This window comes from Toxoplasma gondii, chromosome VIIa, assembly GCF_000006565.2.
Source record: "Toxoplasma gondii ME49 chromosome VIIa, whole genome shotgun sequence".
Taxonomy (NCBI): Eukaryota; Apicomplexa; class Conoidasida; order Eucoccidiorida; family Sarcocystidae; genus Toxoplasma; species Toxoplasma gondii.
In genome coordinates this window covers 2,390,660-2,416,701 of record NC_031474.1, presented here as the reverse complement: position 1 = coordinate 2,416,701, position 26,042 = coordinate 2,390,660, and the positions used below count along the sequence as shown (strand labels likewise).

Here is a 26,042-nt window from a genome sequence, read left to right as displayed (position 1 = left end):
GCGAAAAGCAGGAGAAGGGGGATAGCTATGCCAAGCGGACAGGAGCGAGCACACGGGACTTTCAATCAACTAAGCTCTTTTGATGAGACTAGCATATTTTGGTTCCAGGTCATACGGTCGACGTGCTCGGGCCACCAAAATGGAAGCCGCCTTCCCGGACAACGAAAATGTTCTCCCATGGGCATGCAATGGTCCACCTAAACGGGAGTTTGCTTTTCAGAGGACATATTAGCACAAGTCGGAACATCTGAGGAATCGTCCCAGCGGCACCTGAAAACTCGCGACAACTAGGATTCGAAAACCTGGCACCCGAGTGCTTTTTCCAAACATCAGGACGGACATCAACAAAGAGATGCCGCATACCATTATGGGCGAAATACAAATAGATCACTAACAATTGGTTACATCGGCACTTGTCTTTCCAAGTCTTTCCGTGTGGAGTCATCCCATGCGAACAAATTTTTCAGAAAACAGCGAGCGTCATAGGCAACTCACCAAAGCTTTGCGCAACGAAACCCGCTCGTCCAGGTTCTTCTGAAGGGAGAGGGAGTGAAGCGCAACGAAGTGTAAGTATTCCATTAGCAACCAATACGGCGGGATGCAGGGACACAACGGCAGGCCGTTATCCTCCAGACTCGTGCTGCTTTATGAGGAATGGCATCAGACAAGAATTGCTACGCAAGTAGAAGTTTTTCCTAAGGTTTACAAGTACTTAAGTACCCACCAGCTGAGGTTCATCCTCAGTGTAGCTGCGGAGTCCATTGCCGGAGTGCGTTTTGGTACTCGTTTGTGCAGGGGGGCGGTCATACACGAAAAGACGAGCGACGCGGGTACGTATGGTCTGCACCGTGAGCATGCAATCCGCAAAAACGCCGTACAGGTACAAAGTGTCAAAACGGCACGCATACGTGAAACACGGGTGCTACTTCACCACAAAGTATGTGTTTCCCTGTATGTGCGCGTTTTAATGTCTCTATCTTCCTTTCTTGAGTGCATCAAAATAATCGTGTCCCGCTTTGGTTCAAGCATGAAAACCTTTGCTGTGTTTGTCATTCCGCTGCACATGCTTCTCAATCCCGGTAAAACTACGTCCGTTCAGAGGTCATGGCATCCGTTACATCAACCTTTGCTGGGATGGCGGTAGTTGTGCGGCGCCCAGCACGAATACTGCGGGCGACCTCATAAGCGAGCACGCACATCAGTTATGGGATGCGGTTGGGCTCGCCCATTGCTATTGTGGTTGTGGCAAGACGCCCTGCCTCAAACTGGTTTCCAGATACCTACTCTCCCCTGACACGAACGAGGGATAATATGCTAGCGCGTCGTCGAATACGGTTTCGACGGCGACAGCGTGCCGCGCAACATGTTCACAAAGCGTCTGCGAGAACGAGATATCCTCAGTCGACTGCGCTTCACCAGAGGCTACCAGTGTGACCCGGAGTACCAAATGGAGCACGCTGTTTCGATGATATGGAAGTGAGCCTGACCTCTTTGCCACTCACTGTATGGTACATTCCGGTCGAGGATGGCCTGTGGACGTCCTGGAAAGGTTGAGATATTGCATCTCTATGCCCTACAGATACGGAAGCGTCCTGTATTGAAATGTAGGGGCACTTTCTCACACCGATGCGTCTGCCAAGCGGACGTCAGACGTTTCCGCGAGTTGAGAGTTGACACTTAGGTCTCCTACGGTCCGTTATATGACGACATAAATCATTACGACACATTTGCGATATTTCTCAGGCTGACCTTCTGCCAGTTCATGCCATTTATTCACGTTAGTCGGAGAAGCGTAAATCGTTAAAGCAGTAATTGCACATATGCAGTCAATGTATGAAGGGTGCAAGCATGAATGAGTGATACGATCCGTGCTTCTGACCCACCACCGGTTTGCTTCGGGATACCAGTAAAACTGCATCAGAATTCAGAGTCTGCTGACTCTAAATCGCACACTTTTGAAATTTTGTGGCGGTAGCGGGATGGGAAGAAAAACCGTTTTCCCGAAATCAATCGTACTTGAGTCATTTAAAGAAAATTACGAGTTCACAGCATCCACCGACTGCAGCCTTGGATTACGGCTCCTATGAATTCTGAGTGTTCCGACTTCAATTGATATGAAGTTCGAAGACGTCTGAAAATTGAGAGACGGAAATCGAGTGACCGACAAGCGTGTCATGGCGGTTGGTTCGGTGTTCTTTACAACTCAGATCTCATCTTCGTAGCGCGAACTCTGTAAGTATGTGGTTGAGCCGCGACGTTCACTATTTCAATTGCAACCTGTGCAAAAACACACTCATGCTCTTACAACTGTGTCTCGTTTGCAGGTAGTCTGTAACAGTCGGTATTCAGTGATGGCACTGAGACTGCTGGAACGGATGAGTCTTGAATAACACGGCAGTTCAACTAGAACTTTCCTGGCTCCGTGAGCATGCTCTGTCAAGCGTTTTAAATCAATAGTAACTCTGATGCGGTTTAAGGCAATAAAGCACTCGAATTCAGCGGAACCTCATAGATGAGTGTAGTTCTTCTATTATGCGAGGGTGCATATCCTCGTTTCCGCGGATGCAACCAAATGCGCTTCGACTAAGAACAGGACAAAACTAAAGTTACCCAGCACACCGAAGCTTTTGCATTGACCGGAGGGATTTGACGCCAACGCAGCAAGGTTGTGATTCGAAATCAAATCATGATTTAAGCATCTGCAAGAACTCCTCTTGTTTTTGGAGCTGTCGCCCTTCACTAATAAGTGTTTGTGAATATATGTGAGTGCACACAGGCATGCGTACGTATCTATACGCGTATACGACACACAACAAGCGACACAGCTATTGCTGTAAACGATTAGGGTGAAACCAGCTGCTCATGCCCTGGCAAATGGAAATGTGAGCGCTCCAGTAAAGAAGTGGATGCCGCCGCCATTTTCCAGCAGACTTCGATTTAACTTGCACTCCCATAGTGCTCAGTTCGATAGCAAACAGTGAAAATTTGCTGGATGTGTTCAGAATCAGCCGCGGGCTATCCAATAGCAGGGCCGTGGATTCTCTGTAGCTGCATTAGGTGTTCAAAGAAAAAGGAATTCATCCGCTACTTTTATAATACATTGCTAGTCACGTCCTGTTGCCCTCTTGCAAGCGGGAAACAGAATCGCCCAGGAAGCACAGGAAACATAACTCGTTGTTTTAGCCCCGGTGCCGAATATTTTTAGTCACTTCCTTGTCGAAAGCCTCAGATGCGTTGTCCCACATCAAAGCAAATGCTGTAGTATCCTATTCACCAGCGAAACGTAACATCCGGAGAGAACAGTAAGCGGTGTGGAGTTCCTATCCCTACAGTAAAACGGCTGTATACGCCTCCCCGGCCACCGTTTTGGCAACACTTTGCAAGTGCATTCGTCCGCAAACCCATCATTTTTGAGTCGGGCGCCTTGTCAGCCCCAGCGCCCTCAGCGTATGGAGCTTTTGGGGCTTCTTACTATCGCACGAAGCATTTCGCCGACCGCGGAGAGACGCTGCTACCCCTGCGCAGTCGCGAAACGTGTTCTGTGACTACCACCATCAGCCTTTTACGCATTTCAGATACTGACGGCAACTGCACTGTCTCCAAGATGACGACTACTGAGCCGGCATCTCCCGAGTTCGCTTCGAGATCTCTGCAGGCGTATCACCTGGAGTGTGTGCGCGCTTCAGATCCTGCGCAGGGACACTACCTGACAACCGATAGAGTGTATTGTGGGCCGCAATTTGAGTTGGCTGGTGACCATGGGCTTGTTTCCAAAATCCCTTCAACAGGTTTACCGGAACACGAAGAGAGATTCTCTAAGTCAGCGAGTTCTCAACAATACGGGACGCACCTGGGCAGCTACGGGTCACTGAAGGCGACAGCGGGGGTCAGTCGAAAGCCTGAAAAGCTACCCAACAATTTCAAAACAACGTATGCTGAAACTTTCAGTGAGCTGAATTCAGCCAAAAATGCTGACATGAACGGTCTGGCTCCACCAAACCATCATGAGTCTGTACTGAAGTTGTTCCAGAACCCCCCTAATCAAGAGGGGAAAAATCCAATAATCAAGAAAACTGACACTATACAGCTTGCCGCTAGCAAAACCTTTAAGACTGTGTACATGGAAAAGTTCTCCGATATCGCATCAGATGGGAAGCTGGGGTCGTCCACCGAGTTGACAGGGAGAGACAAAAGAAAAGAGATTAGAACCGAAACGTTGTACGGCACATCCGCCTGGGGCGTGAGCGAGCGACCTCCCCCTTATATTCCCGGTCCACAGTGGAGTTACTCTGATCAAGATACCCATCCATCCATGGCCTATCGATCAACATATGAAACTTCATATCAGCACAGAACACGAACGCGCGACGTGGTTTCAAACGATGTGGCTACTAACCAGCATTTCACCGTATTGGGGATGGGTCAAATCGCAACTGACCGTCGACACGACTCTTTTTCTGGTTATCATTTGCTTGACAAAAACGGCCAGGAAGGGGCTGAAGCCGTAGCTGATACCAGTGCCGTAAACATCGCTCTAACGATGCCTCCAAAGAAACAAAACGCAACGGACTCATTCGTCGAAGCTGTTCGTGGAAGTCCGCAGGACAGTCCTGTTCTTCGAGAGAATCAGCAGGCTAGACGAAATGCGGGGTTGGATGCATTTCAAGAGAGTGTCTACAAGTTTGAGCCGAACAAGGCTAGAATCGATCTTGGAGTTCCATACTGCAAACCGTGGAAACCGCTGGATCAGCTGTATTTTACTGTGCCGTCCCAAGACTTCCCTGTCAGCCACATCAAGCCAGTTGCACCTGCTGACCGTTTCACCCCAGTGTCGCCTACGGCACGGTTTGATGGGAGGACGGCAGGGCTTCGACTGAAGGGTCAGGACCAATGATACACATGCGCAGATCATGGCGTACCGGCGGGTCTGTTCCTCGCCGCTCAAGCGCACGTGCTACCACGAAACAGAGCAGGTGACAATGGTGGTGAGATATATTTATAAGGCCTTCCTTATTCGAAACAAGTTTTCAACAGGTGAACCTGGTTCGGATTCCAACAACAGCCCACGTATGAGATGCCGCGGGTCCGTCCACCCTCAAAGCCTGGCTCCAACCATGAATACTTTGTCCTTCATCGGATTATGAAAGGCGCCCTAAAACCGTCCGCCCGCATTCAGAGAGATCCTAACGACCGAAGACTCCTCAGTCGAGTGCGTTGTTATGGGAGTGTAAAACTCCTGGCATGAAAATGCATATTTATATGTTCCATGGATGTTGCATATCATCGGACTGTCGGGGTGGAATGTGGCAAGAATAATCCCCTCTTTCGTCTCGGTGTATCTGCTGCTAAGCTCGATCCAGTTGCCACAGTCGTTGAAGAAACAAATAAAAAAACAGAACTCAGAGAGTCGGTCGAAAGCTTTCGGAGGCAAGCACCTTTTCTGGAGTGTGTTATCACAATCAGCTTATGAACACTACTGCATGGCAGTCACCGCAAATGCGGTTGAGTTGCGATGACCATCGTGTGTGTATTTCTCTGCCGCTGGATACTGTGGGATCGATAGTTGCCGTAAGCAATCCTAGTCACATGTCAGCTCTCGCCGTGGAGCTTCACGTGAGGAAGCTTTTTCCAGCAGCTTGGTGTGAGCCGTCCGCATAACGGCAGTGAGTGTCATAATCCGAAGGAACACATTACCTGTAGGGCTGGGCGGAAGTTCCTCAGCTTGGACAGACGAAACATGGCAATGAACACGGCACACTAACCTGATTGTGAAAAACACATTTTAACAGTGACATACCCACGCTTGTAGAAGCACAACACTGACGTTTCGACCGCTTGGCGATGTGACCAATACTTTAAGGCAGGACGTCTCTACGTACGCAGTGGATCCCACCATGCGGATTACCACTAGCTGGTGCAGCAGTGAACGACTTGGTATCCCTCGTGTTGGTAAGTGCTTCCAGAGGCAGCAGCACCAACTTGTGATACTGTGCCTCAGATATCCAGCGAGTAATGGTCCTGTAGCTCTGTAGCCTACTGAACACCCACCCTCTCGCGTCCCACGAGTTGACTACTTGTATGCCACATTCACTGCACCATATTGAATCTATTAGAAGATCGGCCAAGCAAACAAAAATCAAGAGGAGAGAACACACACAGCGTAATTGACGCATTAACGACAGATACATTGGCGTGTTTCGGAAGAAGACTGGATACCTCGTTGCTGGCCTGCCTGTCGAAACACATGCGTGGTAAGGGAGAACGCCTTTTCACTGGAATAGGAGGCAGGAGATTTCCACCTTTTGTGAGTTCCACTTCCGTTACGAACAATACGAAAACTGGTCCAGTTCGCGGGAACGCCAGACCGTGCGCCGGTTCGGGTCATGTTTTCCATATGGGCTGCGATATTGCTTCCAGGAACTTCCATTACTTCTGGCGGCATGAGCCAGTGGGTTATTCCGTACACCACTAGGGACCGGGGTCGCTTCGCTAATTACGAACACACTCGGAAGAGACATCCCGGGAGCAGTGCCGCAAAGATCTGCGGCAGCAGCCGCGGTTTCGTGGAGCCGTCAGCCAAACACAGCGAGAGCCTTGTACAGCCTTCTCCGCAAACGCGAAAACAACCTCAGTATCAGGAATAAAGCAGAAGCGTAAAATGCTATTGCACTATGGTGAAAATAAAAAGGCGAAGGAAAAGGTGAATGCATTTCGAAAAACCGTTCAGCTCTGGGGGCGCCCCAATCGCTTCCATGTTTTCCGCCAGCGACTCAAAAAGGAGACAGCTCCTCGGTCGAACGGATCATATTATTGAGTTTAAATAAGAATCAGATATGTTCGATCGAAGGGCACCACAGTGTTTCTGTTCACATCGAGTCCACGTCCACCAGGCCCTGTGGACTCGCCTATGCCGTGATTACATGTTGATCAGCGCCCGAGTCTGGAGCAAAACGACGTTCCTGCCGCTTAAGATTGTTGCTTCTGTGTCATTGAGCACCTGTCAACAAAGTTAAACGGGCTGGCTGTCATCTCACGTATTTTGTTGTTTGGACGAAGGCGACAGAACCGAGCGTTTTTCACCTACCGGCACGCAACGTTGAAAAGCTGGTCTGCGAAGCACTCCCTCGGCCAAAAATAGATCCGCCGTCGGTGGTGCGGTTGGCGGGGCCAGACACCGCAGTGTGCTTCGTCACCTTGACATGTGGGGGGAGGGAGAGGGGGGGGGGTGAAGGCGAGCATGATGGCGACTTCAATGGGGACGCATTTGCTCCCGCATTCGCGGACATGACAGTTTGTCCCCGTCCTGAAGATACCTGTATGCCACTACTTTTGCCACTGCCCTGCGGGAGTGTTATCTCTCGTTGCCTGCATTTGTGCATACGTATATGCTCTAGTTGTAAAACCAAGCGATCGTTTCGTTATTGGTGGTAATGTTTTAGGCTGTCGAACCATCGCTGCGTCCGACTCTCGCCCGTGTAACCGTGACGACTTCAACGCTCTTGCACCGTTTTCCCGGGATGATTCTCTCCACGGAAAGAATGAATCGCCCTGGTTGCCATCGTGCCTCGCGAAATGGCGGAAGGGCGTTTTTTTTCCTGTTGCTTGTTTCTCTCTCCTATTTTTTTCTCTGGAGCCAAGATGCCACCTTGTACGCGAATGCGAAAGGGTGCTGCAAGAAATCGTGTGGAGGCTCCCGTAATCCAACACCAGCAGCATCTGCTGCGGCACCTGCTGCAGAGGGTCAAGGCGGGGGCGGTCCGCCACCTATTGGTGTGATAGTTCCAATCAAACTTGGATACAAGTCATATTTCATCTTCTCTGACATTTACACCAAGCTTTACAATTTGATGAAATCCGCAGTCGGCAAACGGCTTGGCCGTTTGTTCCGAGGGAGTGATCAGCCGACAGCAGCCCGAGTCAGCTCACATTGGCTCCACGCTCTTCTTCTGCAGTTGACAGGTGCCGTTCAACCAGCAAGTGTGACAAAGAGTGGCGAAGCGTTGGAAGGAACGGAGCTTAATGGTGCATCGCTTCATGATCTGGCTGAAAAATTCGAGGTGATCAGCTTGAACGTCTGGAAGAGCAGCGGGCCGAAGACTGGCAGTCCAGTTTGTGCGGTAGGTGACAGAGACTGCCGTTCAAGAGTTGAAGAAGTCCTGTATACAGTTTTGACTCTCTTCTATTCCACGGTTCTGTCAACCCACGGGTCTGGGGTACTCCTAAAGAATTTCAAAACCATTTTACAGTTGGACGAGTGCCCCTTCGCCGTCTACTCCGACCCCGCATTTGTCAACGCAGCAGGTGAGGAGGGCTCGGTGAATGTCTCTGCAGTGGAGACGCGGCTTGTTAAGCTGGGTGCAGGGAAATACACCAGCGAAAGTTGCCGCAGATTCCGTACCACTTTGCTGACTGAAATGAACAATGCTGGTGTGACCGTGGAAGAAGAAATCAACAAGTTGAAGGCAGAAAAAGAGGGAAAATCGGGATATTCTCTCTCAGATCTCGTCCGATCCAGCTACGCTAGTGCGCGCTCTTCTCCGTCGTTCAATCAAATGACCCTGCTGGCGGCTGTGAGGGGAGAAGCCGCGGCTCTTGGAATGGAGCATTCGAGCTGCGGCGAGAGACGTGATGCAGTTGCTGCTGCCATGTCCGCCGCCAAGGAGACAATGAGTCCAGTGGTCTTCACTCAGTTCCTGGAGAAAACTGAGAAGGAGCTACGCAGCTCAGGCAACCTGTGCGACACAATTGCGGAGGCTATCGCGGTGGAGAAGAAAAGACTGGACGAGAAACAACCAGAGTCAGAAAAAGAGGATTGCTGCTGCGATAATAAGGCATGAGATAAGTAGATGGCTAATGCCGCGAAGCAACGGAAACGAACGGACATCTAGAAGAAAAAACGGGGATTCTCTGCAAGGAAGAAGGCAGGCTAAGATATCTAGTAAACGACGAATCGAAACATGACGTACGAGTCGTTTGCGGAAGGGTAACTGGTGCCGACGACGCGGGTGCTATCCCTGAGAAAAAAAGGTGACATATGAGGAGAGGATTTGCGTGCTTTTCAATACTTCTGTCCGGTAGTAGGCCGTCCAAGAAAACCAGCTCATACTGGTTGGGATGCATGGTCCGGTGTCTTCGTACGGATGGCGGAAATGCGTTTCACTGGTGCGCTGCATTAGCTCCTCAAGAAACATGCACCCCTTGCCTCTAATCGTCCAAGATAAAGATGATGTGAGCCCCTCACAGTTGCAATGTACGACCCTGTCCTTTTGAGGTGATGCTTTCGCCCATCTGTCTGTCTGCATTTGTCACGTCTGTATGCCATAGTGCCAGAAAGGGTGAAGTTGATCAGGAACACTCACACCGAAGCAATTGTGACAGAATGTCATTGAGTTTTTTTGCGGAAGCGTAGACCTGTTGGTCGTAGCGGGGCAGTGTCGGCCATTGGCACCTACTGTGGAACAGAATCAGGTGCTGCGATATTTCCGTCCATCCACCGTTGTACGAAGCGTCCGCCTTCACTGTAATTCCTCGGCTATTCACTTTTTACTCGTGTTTGTGACGCCATAGCTGTTCAAGATCGCAATTCAAGTTTCGCGAACTCAAGGGAGCTGTGTGGCGTGTCAAAACATGAGAAAAGCGGACACAAGTGCTGTCGAGTTATTGAGGGTTCTTCAGCTCATGGACAGGAGTGGCTTGTACTTCATCGCTCTTGAATGCTGTAATTTTCCGAAGTAAGGTCATGTGATGCTGTAGGACCTTCCGTTGTCATAATGCCGTTGTATATTGTTTTCTTTGAAGTGGCCAGAGTGATTCATTGGGGCAGGTTCCGCTGTTCAGTTGCGAACGACAGCCTCAAATTATCACTCGAGTGGAAGCATGCTCGACCGGTGGGGGGTACTGTGGGTCGTGTGTTTAAGTCGTAGAATGGCTAGTTGTTGGCATGCTAATAATGCTGAGGTGACAGATTTGTATAAACAGATCCGAGATACTTCGTGAGTGTTTTATCTGGTGGGGATGTTGGGTGTCACTACGTCGTTTGCGAAGGATCGGTCTAGGCAGAGGAAGAAGGGTTGCGGTTGGTTATCAGTCACTGTGTGCAACGGTGAATTTTATTACCAGTTGCCGAAGGTGCCGATGATGTGGCTATACAGATACCCTTTCTACCATCCATATAGTGTGCCTGTCCAAGGGACAGCCGAGCATTGAGGGTCCTGTGCTCGAAGGTGGCGCCGCGGCGGTTGAAGTCATACGTGTGGCAAATCGTGTGAGTCGGGCTTCTCATCCTTGTAAACAAGTTGCGGGAAGGCAATCTCACACCGAACGCATTCCGTCAACCATAGAAATTTCGGCGTTGTGGGTGACGGTGTGGCATATTTTGTTGTTACGCGACCATTGTGGAACTAGGCTCCTGTTCGTTGTTTTTGTTTCTGCCGCGAAAAAAGTTTCCCTTCCGGTTTCCACCAATGCCGTGCTGAATCAACAAATTAGCTCCGCTTGCGCGGGTCACTCTGTGTGCGTTGTATAGTAGTATTTCTCATGTCTCGCGTAAACTGTCAAGGCCAAACTGTAAAACGGAGGCTTGGAACTGGCACGGATTAGAGCGTTTAAACCCGCGGCTGAAATGTGGGAAAACAGTGGTTATACCGTAGCATCACTAGCAGTGCTGCTAGGTAGGATCAGTTCTTCCTCGCAGAGCGACAAGAGTTGCTGGCGGTAGCTGAAAGCGTCTCTCGTATACCGTGGGTACCGTCCATGATGGCGTTTTGATGGGCCACCTTGGAAAGCCTGGTGGCTTCGATCCTGTCAGCGGCCACATGCCGAGCTCGCAGAACTGTCTCTGAAGACATGATGTGTGATGCTTGGCTGTTGCGATTTCCACAAATGCGCATTCACATCATAGAGTAAGAGGAACTATCCGGACTCGGATCCGTTTGTGAATTATTGCATGTCTGTGACTGTCGCTGACCACGATTAAGTATCGTAGTCTCTCGCTTGCCGTTTAGCTGAATCACTGAAATCATATGTATACATTATATATATCTTGCACGGCCTTGAAACTATACGATAGGGAAAGGAAACGTCTTGAGCATTTTCCGTGCGGTGTGATCCATGCTGGAAGGGTTGCTGAAAACATTACACCGTAGATGCGACCCGTCTACAAGCACGCTCTCATAGCTTTGTTGCAAGTGCTTTGACAAGAACGCATGTCGGACCATGCCCCGCTCTTCTTACACCTCCCCATATACATAGTTGCTCCTTTACTGATATATGGGACCATGCCCCGCTCTTCTTACACCTCCCCATATACATAGTTGCTCCTTTACTGATATATGTGCGGAACGTGGAGCTGGCGAAGCATCAGGGATTGTCACGAGCTTTTCTCCAGCCTTATACAGATCATGCCAGTGTGAAAGCACCTGGTTTTCCTGATGCCTTGTGTAAGCTGCACTGTGACTTGTCTGAATGCAAAAACTGCTTTCCCCACAGGTGCCACCCTTAAGCACTCGATGAAACAACTGTAACACGTGCTGCCACGTCAAAAGGCTATATCAAATCTAACGCCTGACAAAGTAATGATAGCACGCTTTATCGGTGTTAAGTGGTTTGCGTTTCCGTTGCCACAGGGAACTGTTAAAAAAACGCTGCTGTTAAGAAAACTGATGCATGTCGGCGCTCGTGCTTTGACGTTACTCGCTGAAACTACTTAAGGTTTGGCATGAAAAGTGAGACACCAGGCAAATCAAGGCGAGTTATTGAAGCCATTTATGAATCAACACAAGCAGAATCGCTGCTGGTACTAGCTTGACTACATCCAGTGCATGGCATATCTCGGGAATACAGGAGACATTGCGTTCATTCGCTGAAACTTTAGAGAGTTTAAATCTCGATTCATCGCTGTAAAACTAATCAAATTACTTCCTGCACCATTACATCCGCAAGCAGGCGAAAGAAATTGAAAGCAAGCAGGCGCCTACATCCGACAGTTAGAAGACATGGTAATTTGAGTAAGCGGGAAAGAAATTTCCCTGAAAAAAGATCAACAGCGGTCCCACGTGAAAGAACACGTGCTTCACGTTGAACCCCGTGTCCCTGCAGGATGGACCTCAAGTGCCCTCTGTCGGGGAAAGAATCATACCGATGATCAAGGAGCACATGCTCGTATCCTGAGTGATGATCCACCAAATAAGCTAACGAGGGTGCATAATTGTCTCGGTCGTTTTGTTTTCTAGAGAATCCTTCATCCGCATTAACACGCCGTTGTAGCAAAGCGGAACAGTGTGAGATTACGAAAGCAAAACTGGAGCGGCCACCTTTCTGCATGAGTTAACAGGACACACCACCCGATACTATTCAAGGCTTAAACTCAAACCGTTTGCTCAGACAATAAAACCCTCTGACATCTGTCTATGATCCCAGCCACAAAGTGTTGATACAGACCTACAAACCACACACAGTTCTGTCGAAGCGTCGGTACATGCATAGATTCTTCTTCGTCCACGTGTAGACAAGGACAGCAATTCATACACCCATAGGTAGCTGGTATGCTCAGCATAGGCTTCACAGTGGACGTGCGCCCCTTACTAAACTACATGTACATATCAATCTCTCTCTTTCTCTCTCTCTCTCTATATATATATATATATACCTAGTCACGTATACGCACACAAACGAATACAACTTATGGGGATATGCTTGTACCGCTGTTGCTGCCGCGGTTACCCGATATGCAAGAAACCCATTGTATACAGATGGGGAAGGACTGCGGCTTTCTCATGTCTTGTGCGGTGCCACTGTATCCAATACGTATCTGTAAAATTGAGCTACAAACACGCGCGATTTTGTCTATGTCTTCCCGATTGTTCACGTGCATGTTGACTGGAGAACATGTTACTGTATGACTACACGCAGGACGGCCAGCTCCACCGACGCCACATAGACCTTCATGCATTCGTAATGCAGTTTCCAACTTGTAGTACCTTTTCTGAAGACGCCCAGTAATATCGCAACGCATGAGCGTGCACGTGACAGGCTGCAGTTGACCGCCCTCCTTGCCTTGAGCGAAGAGCACGCCAAGCTCTGCCGAGGCCGTCGAGAGCACGTAGCAGCGGCCATCTCCCATTGAGATCTAAGTAGACAAAGAAGGCCAGAGAGACAACAGAGGAATGGTGATTCCTCAAGCACAGCGTGTTACTCCTCGGCCACTCGCGTAATGGTGTTGGGCAACGCCGGGGGATCTGTGTACAATGACACTATCCCCGGTTACCGTTCTCGTCTGTTGCTACACAAAGCGGACTCCAGTGAAAACAACACGTGCCTACGTGCTCTGCGGTATGTTTATTCGCCCCGCCTGCGTATGCTGCAGAGCGCATGCATGCAACAGAAGTGTCGTTCCTCGTTGCCGTGTGATGTGTGTTTCCTGATTCACGGTGGAGAGTAAATCACCCACTTATGCGACTGTCAGTGACGTGTTTACGATTGTGGAACAGGAACGACGCTTCCGAAGACACAAATGGACCAATGGGTCTTTCGAAAATGACACAGAAACCCCAAATACGACTCTGTCAACGACCTGCCGTTTCAGGTACTTGGAGGCCGTATTCGGTCTCCTCTTGCCACCCATCAAAGCAACGTAAAACAACGTGCAAAGCCCATAGCTACATACAAATAAATGATCACAAAGCGAGAGCGAATATTTACAGTTTCGTGCGAGACTGTTTGATGAGCGGGGGACACACGTATTCGCTCTTGCAGTTTTACGTGGCGAGGGTAGGTTTCTCCTGAGACATGAGAAAGTGACTCCATTGGAGCCAATGGTTTCCACCGATTTGCACAATCTGACTTACGACCTTTGCTCGAACGACATCCCCCGGCTTAAAACATTCCAGAACGTCGACGGAGTCCACATCAGTTTCCCGGATATCCTGCGACCTATAATGGAACAAAATGTCGACAGCGCGGTTCGGTGACAAATCCAGAGAGCCTTCTTCCAGTTCAAGGTGTTGAAAATCGTTTGTCTCGGCTCCGACCGACCGCGTCAATGAAAAAATGCGTCACCAATCGCCACGTAGGTGGGGCTCCCAAAAACTAGAAGCAAAGAAAAAACGAAATACACACCTCTTACCGGATGAACCCGCGGAACGGCTCCGCTAAAGTATGTCCATCGACGGCGAGAATGGAACACTCAACGCGGTGGCGAGCTACTTTGGCGACCTGCACGCAACACCAATGGTATTCAAAACAGAGAGACAAGCGGCAAATGACACCCTTGGCATGGGTCTACAAAACCTCTTCCTTGGATTGCTTTCCAGCGGCTACAATGCGGTTCAGTGAAATTGCAAAGGACGAACCCCTGTGTGTCCAAACCAAACGACAGCGTGCTGTCTTCATGGCCGAAGTGCATCGGCACATGAAGCTCCTATGGACGAACACCAGAACTGCAAAACAAGCGACAGCACTCCACACAAAGTGACTCACATATCGGCTGTCGAGCGCACCGCTCGTACACAGCAAGCCAAATGAAACATGTCGCTAGGCTGTTGCACAGAAGAGAGAAAACACCCCCTGTGGACAGTTACCTGAGCAAGGACGAAACACCCTGTTGTGGGGAGGACGGACGCAGACTTCGCAAAGGGAACAACGGAAAGCACGGGGAGTCCACCCGCCTGCGATATATATACATACAGAAATCATATATATATTTATATATATTCATATATGATAGGCATTTGCAGAAGTTGTGTGTTGCAGTCACTCGTACGATATTTCAGACGGCAGCACCAATTCTTTCCCTTAGTTCTACTTTCATGTTTCCCCGTTTTATTTTTGCGTTTTTCTCTCTATGAACACGCATACTACCATGCGGCTCTGCCAAGGCAGTAGAGTGTGTGGCAGGTCGCGGCATACGAGAGTGCACTGGTGCCCGTCTGGGTTGCTGGGCAACTGGACGACGCTGCGCATCTTTCATCATGTTGCTTCTCTAACCTGTATCGGTACGCATAAATACAGCGAGACGCTTCACTCTACCCTAAGATGACCACGCAACGCTTCTTTGTCGTCAACGAGATGAGCCCCGATGACTGAAAAGCACGGCGGGAACAACGCTAGCGTATGCTTCCCATGCAAAAGGCAGGTGGCAGAAAAATCGGGTGACTCACCCGTTTTTGTCCACCTCTTCCCTCGATGGTGGTCGGTTGCCCACGGGGAGTCGGATGGTCGATCTGTTCGATTCCAACAACGGCGGCATAAATGAAATCGTCCTTAACGTAGGTTCCTCTACCACATGCATACTCTGATGTACTGCTGAGACGCTCACCAGGCGTCCGCACACTCCTGGACGACACGGGCTTGGCTGGTGACGCCTGCACGCGACCCGCAGATGTTCCCTCCCACGTTGGATTTTCCGGTGCCACCGTGCCTGATCCTCTAGCAGACAGAAGGCTACCCTGCTGAGAGTTGCGTCCCTGGAGCCCCGGCGGCAAGAGGGGCATCCCTGAATGCTGAAGCGACGGGACGTTCGCCTCCATGAAGAAGATCGGCGGGACGGAAGGAGGGGAACACCTAGGCGCTAACGGGGTCACGGGGATCACAAGAGCATCGTCGCATAAGCTACTCTACTTAAAACGATCAATTGCAATCAGCTCTTCAATGTCGAAGTATAAATAAAAACTGGCAATCGGGACAAACTCCAAGCGCTTCGGACGCAACACTTCTTTCTTGGATTTTCCAACGCCTGTTCCACTTTGTGGTATGGAAACGCTGGCAGCGCCCTTGCATAATCAGAATTTCGGCGACAAATGGTCCGGCGTAGACGTGTTTCTGATTCCGCAATAAAAGAAACGTTTTTTTTTGAATAGGTACTCGCAAGCACATTTGGAGTCAACAAGTCCTCATGAATTGGGATGAAAATCTCCTTTTCTGTTATTCGTAGTTCCGTTGACCGCGGTAGCACAGTGGCCTGGCCACCTCTGAAAAACGTCTCTGCTCCGGTTCCCCTCTATATCTCAGAAAAAAATCTTGAAGATAAGAAACAGAAAGCCAAGATCCCACTCAAGGATGAAGTGGAAACTGCGACGGAGGGCGGAGAACTCCTTATCTAAAGCATGCAATCTAGCATGATTGAGGAGCATGCACGATGACCCTGAGAGAAGCAACATCGTTGTTCCGTTTCACTATAATTCTCTCGAGCCAGAAAAAACACATTCGTGGTTGAAGAGGAAACACTCCATTTCACATATTTTTTTCCTTCGAGCAGGCGAGAGTGGTGCGAGACGTGCATGAAAGGTATTCAGCATGCTATAGCTTCGACACTGCCCCGCCTACGTCAAGATAAAGCAGTCGTTCAATGTGGTGGAAAACCATCAAACTACGCTGCAACATATTGAATCGAAAATATCTTTGCAGTCACCTTTGCTCAATGTTTCATGCTTATGAGATGTCCTGAGGCGTGGATAACTTTTGGTGTGCTTGTTTGTGATGTCTTCCGATTATACACGTATATATAAATATGTGTGTATATATATACATATATACTGGAAAAGGTAAGACGCGAATATGGAATAATTGAGTACTCATTGGGACTCCTGCGAATGCTTCTTTAATGGAGACGTGCTTCTATAAAGAATCTCACAGTTTAAAATCTGTGTATCAGGCGGCATGCTGAAAAGGCGTAACCCCCTGCTGAATGACAACTCTCTGCCCTAAGACATTGGGAGACAAACCCTCGAGATCCTTTCACGTGTCTACCAGTTGAAGTAGCGCGAACGTGCACCCAACGCCGTTTGTAAGCCTGTATAGTTTGATACAGCTTCCTGGGTATTCTTCACTTTTCTAAGTATTGTCGTAACGGTCAGGCTTTTCTTGGAGGTTTTCGGATCATCCTTAGAGGGACGGCATCGGAAACCGGACAGCTTCCGATGCGAATGAAAGCGGATCACCAAATGGAATGTAGGCATTAGCAGAAACAGGCGAGGAAATGCCGTCTACCAGCGTTACTCTCGCGAGATCTACTTCCGGGCCTTTGCTACCAGCGTCAGTCTTTGTTTAAATACGGATGTCGCTGGCATTAGGTCTCTGTAAACATCGCGTATGCATCGAGAATACTTCTACCTGCATGATACTGCCAGCCGCCGAAAACCGATTCAGTTCCAGTCAACTGGACGAGGTAACCCCCGAAAACACAAGCTCGTACTCGATTGCACGCGCCCGTGTCTCATTCAAACTGAACTAGTCAGGTTTCCTTAAAAGCATGTTGTCGCTGCTGCGGTCACAGAAAGAAAAACTGGGATGTAGGCCCCTTATTTCCAATCAATATGCGGGAAGGCATCAGTCGGAACGTGCCGCTGTGTCAGCGAGCCGTTCTGTATCGCATGCGTTCGCTTTCACGCCTTCTTCACCTCTCGCATAAGCTGCTGAAGTATATCGCCTGAGCAACAGATAATACATGATGACGACGCAGGGTAAAATGAAGTATCGCAGAACTTGCTCCTTCGTGCGGCTTTTTATTGCATTCAGCCCGCCGCAAAAGATGCCATTTTTCTGCTCAGCACTCGTGCACCAGATTCTGTTCATCGTTTGTGAATTGACGAATAAAGGGAAATTGTAATTTCCAGTGAGCAAATACAGAGGCTATGCTCCCAAGGGAATGCCCGAGCGAAATTGTGTCTAGGCCACAAGTCCTTGTCGCATGATAACAGGGCCTGACCGAAGCTGGTGAAGCATTTTCCTAATTCGCTGGACTCTGTGTCCACGTGATGATTATTCTGTATTTAGCCCTTGACACCTAATGCAGGTCGCCGTTGCTTCCATTGTCCCTCCTCCCTCTAGACTTGACCTCGATTACTGAAATTGAGCGCAGAAGCACACGATATCAGCTGACTCACCTAGGTAGGCAGCGTTGTGATTGAGCTGTGGAAAGACATCTGCTTCCAGGCAAACGACTCCAGTCTGTTCGTCGTACCGCTCGGGGCCCAATATGTCCAGAAGGCGTTGTTCTTGACTGGATGAAAGGAGCACACACGAACACACCGGCACAGAATAGCAACGAGTTCGGACAGTGACAGGGATGCCTAGATGAGGAAGACACAGAACCAGCCAGCACTGTCGTCCAGCATAGAAATAGACACACTGGGGAGGGCGTCACACGCACGAACTCCAACCCATTTCTGCGTGTATTGGTGGGAGAAGCCGAGAAAAAGAGAACGACGGAAACAGTATCTGAACCAAGGACAGAACCATACAGCGTTTGTCTGAAACGGTGTGGCCGCCTTCCTGCATGTAGCAACAATTGTGGGGCTACAGCTCACCTGTCGGACAGTTTGAGGTCGGCAACGCGAAACGAAACCCAACAGCCACTCTTGTTGGGCTCCTCCTCCACTTGGGGTGGGCCCCAGAAAACCTGAGAAGGTTCGCGAAGCATGAGCACGCGCAACAAAACCATGATACTCTCAGCTGCTTACTCGTGGCGACGCATCGCGACAGCAGTTACGATGCAATCCATCCGAAGAAGGTAGGTTTCCCCGTTATTTGCCTTTTAACGAATGCGTGAACGGACGCGCTTCGCGAGACGAGCGGGGACAGCTGAGGCACTTGTGAACTATGAAACAATTTCGACGACCTCGACACGTTACAGAAGAGGTAGTCACTCTTAGTAGATGCAAGACGTCTACCTAGAGATGAAACAGACACGCAGACGACTCCTGAAAATTCCCCACGATCGCTCACTACCCTAGTTCGGCAGTGGCCACAAGGAAGCGGCGCACGTTCCTCGCGCTCCCCAGAAGCTCACGCGATAACGACTTCGTCACTCTCCCCGGCTGCGCCACATGTGTTCTGTCCCCATGTCGAAACCACGGCAAGTCAGTTTCGCTTCGTTGAAGGGCCCAGCCGATCGCTTACGTCGTAGTGAACAGTGTGAGGGAAGTCGAACCTGGCATGCACTGAAAGACAAGCAGGTGCACACATTCGATCATCGCAAATGAAGACTCAACAGTTACCTGCGTCTTCTCAGGCTGTGGTCTCCCAGTCCATTCCTGCAGATCTGCAGGTACTTTGCGGAAAGACTATGGCAATGCAGCGGCCCACGCAAGCGGCCTTTCTATTCCATAAATACATCTCGTGTTTCTCTCTTTCAGGGCAGGTGCTGGGAACCACTTCCATGCGGTAACCGTGCGCCCCGCCCAGCTACCCCTTGTGTAGTGCTTTACTTTCACCACAAGCACGGGAACTCTCAGGGCCTTTGGCAAGCAACGACGCAGGCGACTTGTTCATCTGAGTTGGACGGTGATCGTCGCCTTTCACGAAGCGAAGCCGTTGTGCAGCCCGACAAACTATCGTTACCTAAAGTTCATTTTCAATCCCGTGACGGCTAACGCAGTCGACTTAGCGCACCCTTCCAGATCGAGCGTTTATGCGGCAACACGAGAGGCACGTACATGGAGATCGAGGGAGGGCAGCCTGGTGCTGAAGCTTTGTGAGGGGAGTGACAAACGTTCGACCTGCAAAGCTCGGCCTATTTCTTCGTCCCATAGTCGAACCGTTCACTCCTTCCGCCTTCTCTGTGCTGCACCCACTGGACGACACCTTGGAGGTAGAAGCATTTGTCTCTCTCGTCCGTGCATTCGCCTGTGCAAACTCGTCATCGCTGTCAATGTCGTGCGTCATCCCTACGAGACGTCGGAGCTGTAAACGAGGGGAAGGCAGAAACTCGAGCAAGAACATGGGGCAAGAGCGCACGCGAGAGAGCAGAAGATGCGGTACAGATGAGCTGGACTACTTGTGTAGATCTTGGGAGTAGTGCAAATACTCTAGTATCTTTGTTCTGGGAAATCAAACAAGCAGGTGGGATCCGTCGCGTTCGTTGCAGGGCCTGATTCGGAAAATGCTCGGCGACTGCTGCGATAAATCAGGCTTCGGAAACCCCTACGTCCCTGCGCAGCATCAACCCCACGATTCAGGAAACACCCCGCGAAAACCAATTACGAGCGGCGCGGCTACACATGCATACAACGATACATGAGCATGTGCAACGCAAACCGTCTGAGTCGAATCGGTGCTGCCGAAAGTCGCCCTGGAAACTGCAGTTCTGAACGGGTGTGGATGTCGTACTCGGTATTTATTTCGATACGTAAACATGCGCTTGGTTTTCCAGCCTGCCACCGCCCTCGAGATCTGAGATCGAATGTTCCTCGCAACAGTTGCAGGCGGCTCCGGGGTGATACGATCCTCTAGACGAATTGGAGGAAGCCTGAAGAGATACCGCATTGACAAGCTAATGCCAGAGCTGACACCGGCGATGAGAAAGAGCGAAACGCATCCCAGGCAGACACACAGGAGAGAAGAAAGGTGCAGACTTGACAGAAGAATCACTGGTGAAGTGGGACTTGGTAGATGCCCAGGAACGAGGAAGCTCGAGGAGGTGAGACAGCTGGAGTTACGAAACAAAGACGACCATGTTCTCTACGATTGCCACATGAGCAATAGGCTTCCCTCGCTGTTCCTACGCGCTAAAAACCAGGATGCAAAAGACAGCGAAAGGGGAAGGAACGAAGGAGAACCAAGACACACACACGCGGGACAAGCAGCACAGCAGCTGCTTACGCTTGGGGAACATCCACAAGAAAACTGTTGCTACTGGACGACCCGAAACGTCATGTGACAATGCGTCACGGGATGGTAGTGCAGCACAAGCGCAGCCTCTACGATTGCATATGAAACGCGACACTGTACGTCGTAGGAACCATCGAAACATAAATGCCTGCGCGCTGAACGACACGGTGAAGGGATCAAAGAAGACGTCAACGGCATGCCTCGGATTAGGCAGCGGATGTTCCGTACTCGCCTGTCGTACCTGGTCTTCGTTGCAACTTGCTCCGCATTCAAGATGACTTTCTCCTTCTTTCCTCTCTTCTTCTTCCACCGCACTTGGAGCCAAGAGCATCCGCCGCCGGGAAAGAAAGCATCCACGGCTGCGTCGCGTGCTTGTCCGAGCAGCGGGCCGGCGGAGCGGGAGAAGCTCGCGTGTACAAACAGAGTCATCGGCGACGAGGGTGGACCGGGGACAGAGAAATGAGATGAACGGGACGCGCGCAAAGCAGAGATCGCTGGAGCCGAAGTAGAAGCCCGGAGGAAGAAAGAAGCAGGAACACGCAGAGGTGGCGGGGACGGGGGAGAAGGAGGACTGGCAAGCTGTGAGGGAGTTGTCGAAGAGAGCAGGCGCCCATGTGGAGAAGAGGTATAGAAACGGGCATGGAGACCTGGCAAAGAGAACCGGGAAGAGAACCACGGAAGCCGAGCGAGAGTTGCCCTTGTCGCACCCGCGTTGTGGCGTCTGATCGTTCTTCTTGCTGGTAACCAGAGAAGGTTGTCGTGGAGCGCGTCTTGCGGGGACAAGACAGATTCGCTCCTTGAAGGGCCAGACACACATGACGAAGCATTCGCGGTGTCCCTTACGGCGCCACAGCGCGTGTGACAGGGGGAAAGCCGCGGGGTGGAACAGAGCGAGGGAGCAGCCGAGAGAGACACCAAACGTAAGCGAGCTCTGTCTGGTTGTGTGGACCGGCTTGTGACGCTCTCCCGAGAAAGCGCGGAGCCAATAGAGACCCCGGTGGGAGCCTGAGATTTCGCCGGCACATCGGAAGGACCCCGACTGGCCCGCAAGATGTCTCGCGGACAGAAAATAAACAGCCGGGAATCTGGAGACACGAAGCGGGAAATGACATCACAAGGGGGGTCCGCGTTCATGACTGGTCGACAGACAGCTCGTTGCTGCAAGGAGAGAGGAGTTAGCGAAGAGACAGAATCAGAGGCACTTTGCGACTGTCGGAGGCTAAGGCAGAGGGGTCCCGTAGACCGTATCAGCCCGCAGGATCTGTGCCGACGGACCCCAGCAAGCTGGCCCGAGGACACCCGGCCAAGTGGCCCCATGCTGTCTTCTCACTGTGATGTTCTCTGTTCTTGTGGTTGCCTTTAATGTCGCTTTGTTTCGAGTTTTTGAGGAGCCGCAACAAAAGCGAACCGAGGCAGGGCGGTACAAGATACCACTCGCCACGGCGCTGAGGCAGAGGCCAGAAAAGGGAGAAAGAGTCGAGTTGTTGAAAGGCAAAAGGTATGGAGTCCTCGTGTCACAAATCTCTTTCTTGAATTTGTTCAGGAGAACTAAGAGAGGACGCACAACGTGAGTTGCATGTGACGGGAACGGAGACTTCTGGAAAATACCTCCAGAAGAGAGACAGGTATACTTCTTCGGACACTTCTGGTTGCCCTCTGCACACCGCGCTTCTTGAGACAGGATCACGGGAAGATATGGTGCGAGGTCGAGAAAGAGGAAGGAACTTTCAAGATGCGTCTACCCGTCGGCGCGATGGTTTTTCACGGCCTCAGTAAATCCAGTGCGAAAAGGCGGGAACGCGACTATTGAGAGAAAAACGTCAGTGGCGAGGATGAATCCGCTTCTCTGCCAGCCTACATGACAGAAATCCCCGGCGGCTGCACGGCCACCCGCTTGTTTTGGATGCTTCAGTTACATGGCGCTCAGGGATCACTATACTCGGAACAAGCCTTTCGAGGCTTCAGAGAGACACTGCTGAAAATCGTCAGGCAGGAGACACACGCATCTTCCCGCCTTTTCTCAAGCTACGGAAGACACAGTGTTGAAAACCGTTCATTAGCCGATATGCATGCCAGCGATTTTTCCCCTCCCGCTCCGCATGCGCTTTGCACGCGAGAGAGGGACAGAACCAACGTGTCGCGTATTTTCGAGAGTCGGGAGGCATAAAACGGGGTGCGTGAAAACTGTGTGGCGGCGCCTCATCTTTTCCTCTTGCACCCGTTTGCTTTTGTTGTTTTTCTGCGTTTGTGGAGATTTCTAGGAGCAGGGCCGACAAGATGGTGAATGTTCCAAAACTCCGCAATACCTTTTGCAAGGGGCCCAAGTGCCGCAAGCACCAGCCCCACAAGGTGTCACAGTACAAGAAGGGAAAGGACTCCCTTGTGGTGCAAGGAAAACGACGTTACGACCGCAAGCAGAAGGGTTTCGGTGGACAAACCAAGCCTATTTTCAGGAAGAAGGCGAAGACTACCAAGAAGATCGTCCTCAAGCTTGTAGGTCTCTTCTTGGGTGGTCGCTGATATTGTTGAAGCCGCCAATGGGAGCACAGGCGACAGTTTTCTCGGGAGGTCACACGAAATCCGAGATGTTTCGTCTATCTCTTCATTCAGTCCTTTTTCAATTTGATCTCTACGTGTTTCATCAATCTCTCGCCGTCGTCTCCGGTCACCCGTGCAAAAGAAAATTGGACTGTCGCCTCCGTACCGAGAATCACGAATCGTTCTGATATTGCAAGCTGCAAAGCATCCTTTTCGCTGAATGCACAGTTTTGCTGCGGCGGTCCTCAAAGGTGTTATATTTGTAATAGTGCTAAGACCCGATCCCCTCCTTGCATACTGCGGGGTGGCCGGTGCCTAGAATACTTAACGTTCCCTTCGCTCCTCTTAGCATGCTCGCAGCGTTATCTGGTGATGTGGACGTCACTTGTAGCGGCCTCATGATCCGGAGGTAAAATTTGATATTCCATGAATTCTTGACGTTTCCTCTATCATGTTTTGCTGAAGCCATCGAGAAACCTTCCATGTGGGGGTCACACTGCTGTCGGCGTTAACTTGGGATTCTTTATTCAGGGTGTGGCAACACGGAAGCGGAATACCTCAGAAAAGGGGAGCAGTCTTCACGGCACCGCGTTATAGAACGTACACCAAGCATTCTTCACTCGGCGCATTCATGGTGGTTTTGCGCATGCATTTGCTGTGTTTACAGGAGTGCACCAAATGCAAGACTAAGCGTCTGCTGCCGATCAAGCGATGCAAGAGCTTCGAGCTCGGAGCTGAAAAGAAGAGCAAGGGAGGACCCGGTTATTAAACGCTTGTGACTGGCTGCTGTCGTCGTAGTCTATCTTTTCTAAACTGTGTCGGGGATGGTGCTTCTCCGTGGCTCGCTGGCAGCATCTGTGGCGTCGTCAGCGTTCTGATTTGGGCTCCTGTTTGGGTGTCTGCGTCAGTTGCAGTGAAACGAAGCAGATGTCGGTTCGGGGTCTTTTGCGAACAGATGCACACCCGCGGCGAACATGGCCATGTCGCACGTGCTGCGGCTTTTAGGAAGGGACGGGTACCGATCCCATCGTGCTTGCTAGAAACCTCACGTCTAACTGGTTTCATTGTCTACCTTCGCAGAACGTGGCACCGCACCGTAAGGCACTTCGGTGAGTAACTCCTTTGCAACGCAACACACTCTCGAATTCAGCGTCTTTCGCGTAGATCAACAGCTTTCCTCATGAAGGGTGCTGTTGATGCAGTTCACTTGGATAGGTAACCGATAGTTTTGAAGCTATAGTCATTTACCGTGGTTGTCAATGTTTGGCTTACGCAGAGCTATGGTTTCCGAAAAACAGGATTCTGTGATGTGTAGAGCAGTATCCCAAAATGACTCATTTCAGCGACATCGTCGATCAGAGCATTCTAGCGGTCTCCTCCTACGACCATCCGCAGCTTGGAGAAGCGAAATAGAGAAGACGATGACAGTCTAATGTGTGTGCCAGTGTTTAGCCACGGCACGCAGCAAATATGGTATCAGAGCTCGGAGATGGAGTGGTTCATCTCGGGAGTCCTCCGCAGTGCTCTAGGCAGACAGCGACGGTGACCTCAGTTAATTTCGTGGTCTTCTTGTGAGGCCATGTGTTCTTTTGTATGCCATCAAATAGCGTAGTTGTAGATAGTGAGGAAGCTGCAGCTGGCATCCGAGTACCGAGGATGCCTTGTCGGTTTGCGAGCACGTGCGCGTCGTTGTTCTACTAGAGGGTTTGCAGACAGGTACGGGCTTTTGAAAACCGCTGACCAGCGGTCTTGTACCTCGTGCGCGCGATCGAGGATCGATTTCTGTCGTGGGGTATTCTATGTCGTAGTAGATGTAGCAACAGACCAGACACCCTCGGATAGGATGGAGACGCACGTAGCTGCAATGTTATCGGCAAGCACGAACTCATCGATAACTTGGTATTTGTAATGAGTGGGGCGATCAGGTGCGTTCCCCGTCCTCCGCACGACCGAAGAAGCTCTGCATTTAATTCCATTGCTTCAACCGTTCTAACCATAGTCAATTCGCTACTTTTGCTTGGTATTACCCACCCACGTTACAGCGAAGCTGATAGGCCCCCTCCTATCAATTCTTGAAAATCCGTTCCACCACTAGATTTCCGCCGGTACGAAAAGGGACAACACCAGCGGAAACATCCACCTGAAAAGGCTCCGCCGTGTACACAGAAACTGTTGATCCTCTAGATCAGAAATGTGAATTTATCCAGAGACGTTCGCTACATGGCACACACATTATGGGATTGCGACGGAACCGCTACGCACGGATGACGAAGGAAATACTCACGTGATGAGATATTATCCTTAAGGCAGCCTTGCTGAGAGTCTCGCATTCGAGAAATTGTTGCCACTGGCATTCGTTTTGAACCACGTCGGTTCCTCCAAAAATAGAGACAATGACTAATTTCCCGGTAGAGCTTCGCCTTGCACGTTCGAGTTGACACAACATTTGTCTACGATATGCGTACTACCCCGGTAGGTCACTTCCTCGCATGTAGTCTGTTCACGTCTTTACACAGAGAATTCTTGAATTCTGTCGAATGCACAACACGGTTGTTATGGTGCTGGCACTTAATTAAGCTACTGAAACGTGTTTCCGTTTCCGTGAGTGAAGCGTTTTCGTTGTTTGTTGCGTTCCCCTCTTCTGCTTCCTTCTTCAGCTGCTAGCTTGGAGTTATCTGCTCCATTCTCGTGTTTGGCTACCCAATCGTTCAAAGAAGTTGAAGCTCCGCTTAATAGTATGATGTCAGTGCTGCTAATGGCTGCTGCGCTCCTACTGCAAGATCACGTCTACTGAGAAGTGCTGCCCTTTTTGAACAAATCACTTCTCGGCTGTAAGGGAGCAAAGATCTCACGGGACCTCGATTCTACGAGAGCACATTCGACTACGTTTAGCCCGACGG

General features: G+C 50.4%; 5 protein-coding genes across 5 annotated transcripts; 3 read left to right on the top strand and 2 right to left on the bottom strand.

The window, feature by feature from the left end:
- Positions 1-3,604: 3,604 nt before the first annotated feature.
- On the top strand, positions 3,605-4,966 carry TGME49_203590 (hypothetical protein; the record flags this gene model as incomplete). Its single annotated transcript, XM_002367600.2, has 1 exon — positions 3,605-4,966. The coding sequence occupies one exon, from the start codon at positions 3,605-3,607 to the stop codon at positions 4,892-4,894; it is 1,290 nt and encodes a 429-aa protein (XP_002367641.1). The 3' UTR covers positions 4,895-4,966.
- Positions 4,967-5,679: 713 nt separating this feature from the next.
- On the top strand, positions 5,680-11,529 carry TGME49_203600 (hypothetical protein). The gene has a single exon (XM_002367601.2). The coding sequence runs from the start codon at positions 7,518-7,520 to the stop codon at positions 8,835-8,837; it is 1,320 nt and encodes a 439-aa protein (XP_002367642.1). The 5' UTR covers positions 5,680-7,517; the 3' UTR covers positions 8,838-11,529.
- On the bottom strand, positions 11,280-16,060 carry TGME49_203610 (3'-5' exoribonuclease csl4, putative). Its single transcript, XM_002367602.2, has 6 exons — positions 15,156-16,060; positions 14,577-14,663; positions 14,123-14,211; positions 13,845-13,929; positions 12,978-13,126; positions 11,280-12,315 (listed from the first exon to the last, which is right to left on the bottom strand). The coding sequence occupies exons 1-6, from the start codon at positions 15,522-15,524 to the stop codon at positions 12,285-12,287; spliced, it is 810 nt and encodes a 269-aa protein (XP_002367643.1). The 5' UTR covers positions 15,525-16,060; the 3' UTR covers positions 11,280-12,284.
- An 864-nt stretch (positions 16,061-16,924) lies between these two features.
- TGME49_203620 (hypothetical protein) lies at positions 16,925-22,528 on the bottom strand. The gene is made up of 7 exons (XM_002367603.2): positions 20,846-22,528; positions 20,104-20,242; positions 19,431-19,677; positions 18,895-18,935; positions 18,303-18,394; positions 17,880-17,995; positions 16,925-17,422 (listed from the first exon to the last, which is right to left on the bottom strand). The coding sequence occupies exons 1-7, from the start codon at positions 21,919-21,921 to the stop codon at positions 17,379-17,381; spliced, it is 1,755 nt and encodes a 584-aa protein (XP_002367644.2). The 5' UTR covers positions 21,922-22,528; the 3' UTR covers positions 16,925-17,378.
- Positions 22,529-22,881: 353 nt separating this feature from the next.
- RPL44 (ribosomal protein RPL44) lies at positions 22,882-23,911 on the top strand (the record flags this gene model as incomplete). The annotated part of the gene is made up of 2 exons (XM_002367604.2): positions 22,882-23,097; positions 23,810-23,911. The coding sequence occupies 2 exons, from the start codon at positions 22,882-22,884 to the stop codon at positions 23,909-23,911; spliced, it is 318 nt and encodes a 105-aa protein (XP_002367645.1).
- Positions 23,912-26,042: the final 2,131 nt, after the last annotated feature.

Bases quoted from the DNA above. Each gene is read 5' to 3' on its own strand.
- TGME49_203600 (XM_002367601.2), top strand. From the start codon at position 7,518: ATGATTCTCTCCACGGAAAGAATGAATCGCCCTGGTTGCCATCGTGCC.
- TGME49_203610 (XM_002367602.2), bottom strand. From the start codon at position 15,524: ATGGAGGCGAACGTCCCGTCGCTTCAGCATTCAGGGATGCCCCTCTTG. The intron at 14,212-14,576 runs GTAACTGTCCAC...TGTTGCGTGCAG, and splicing joins GGTGTTTCGTCCTTGCTCAG to GTCGCCAAAGTAGCTCGCCA. The intron at 13,930-14,122 runs GTAAGAGGTGTG...GTTCCATTATAG, and splicing joins CCGTTCCGCGGGTTCATCCG to GTCGCAGGATATCCGGGAAA.
- TGME49_203620 (XM_002367603.2), bottom strand. From the start codon at position 21,921: ATGGGGCCACTTGGCCGGGTGTCCTCGGGCCAGCTTGCTGGGGTCCGT. The intron at 20,243-20,845 runs GTACGACAGGCG...GTATCTCTTCAG, and splicing joins CAAGTTGCAACGAAGACCAG to GCTTCCTCCAATTCGTCTAG. The intron at 18,395-18,894 runs GTAAGCGATCGG...GAACCTTCTCAG, and splicing joins CTCACACTGTTCACTACGAC to GTTTTCTGGGGCCCACCCCA.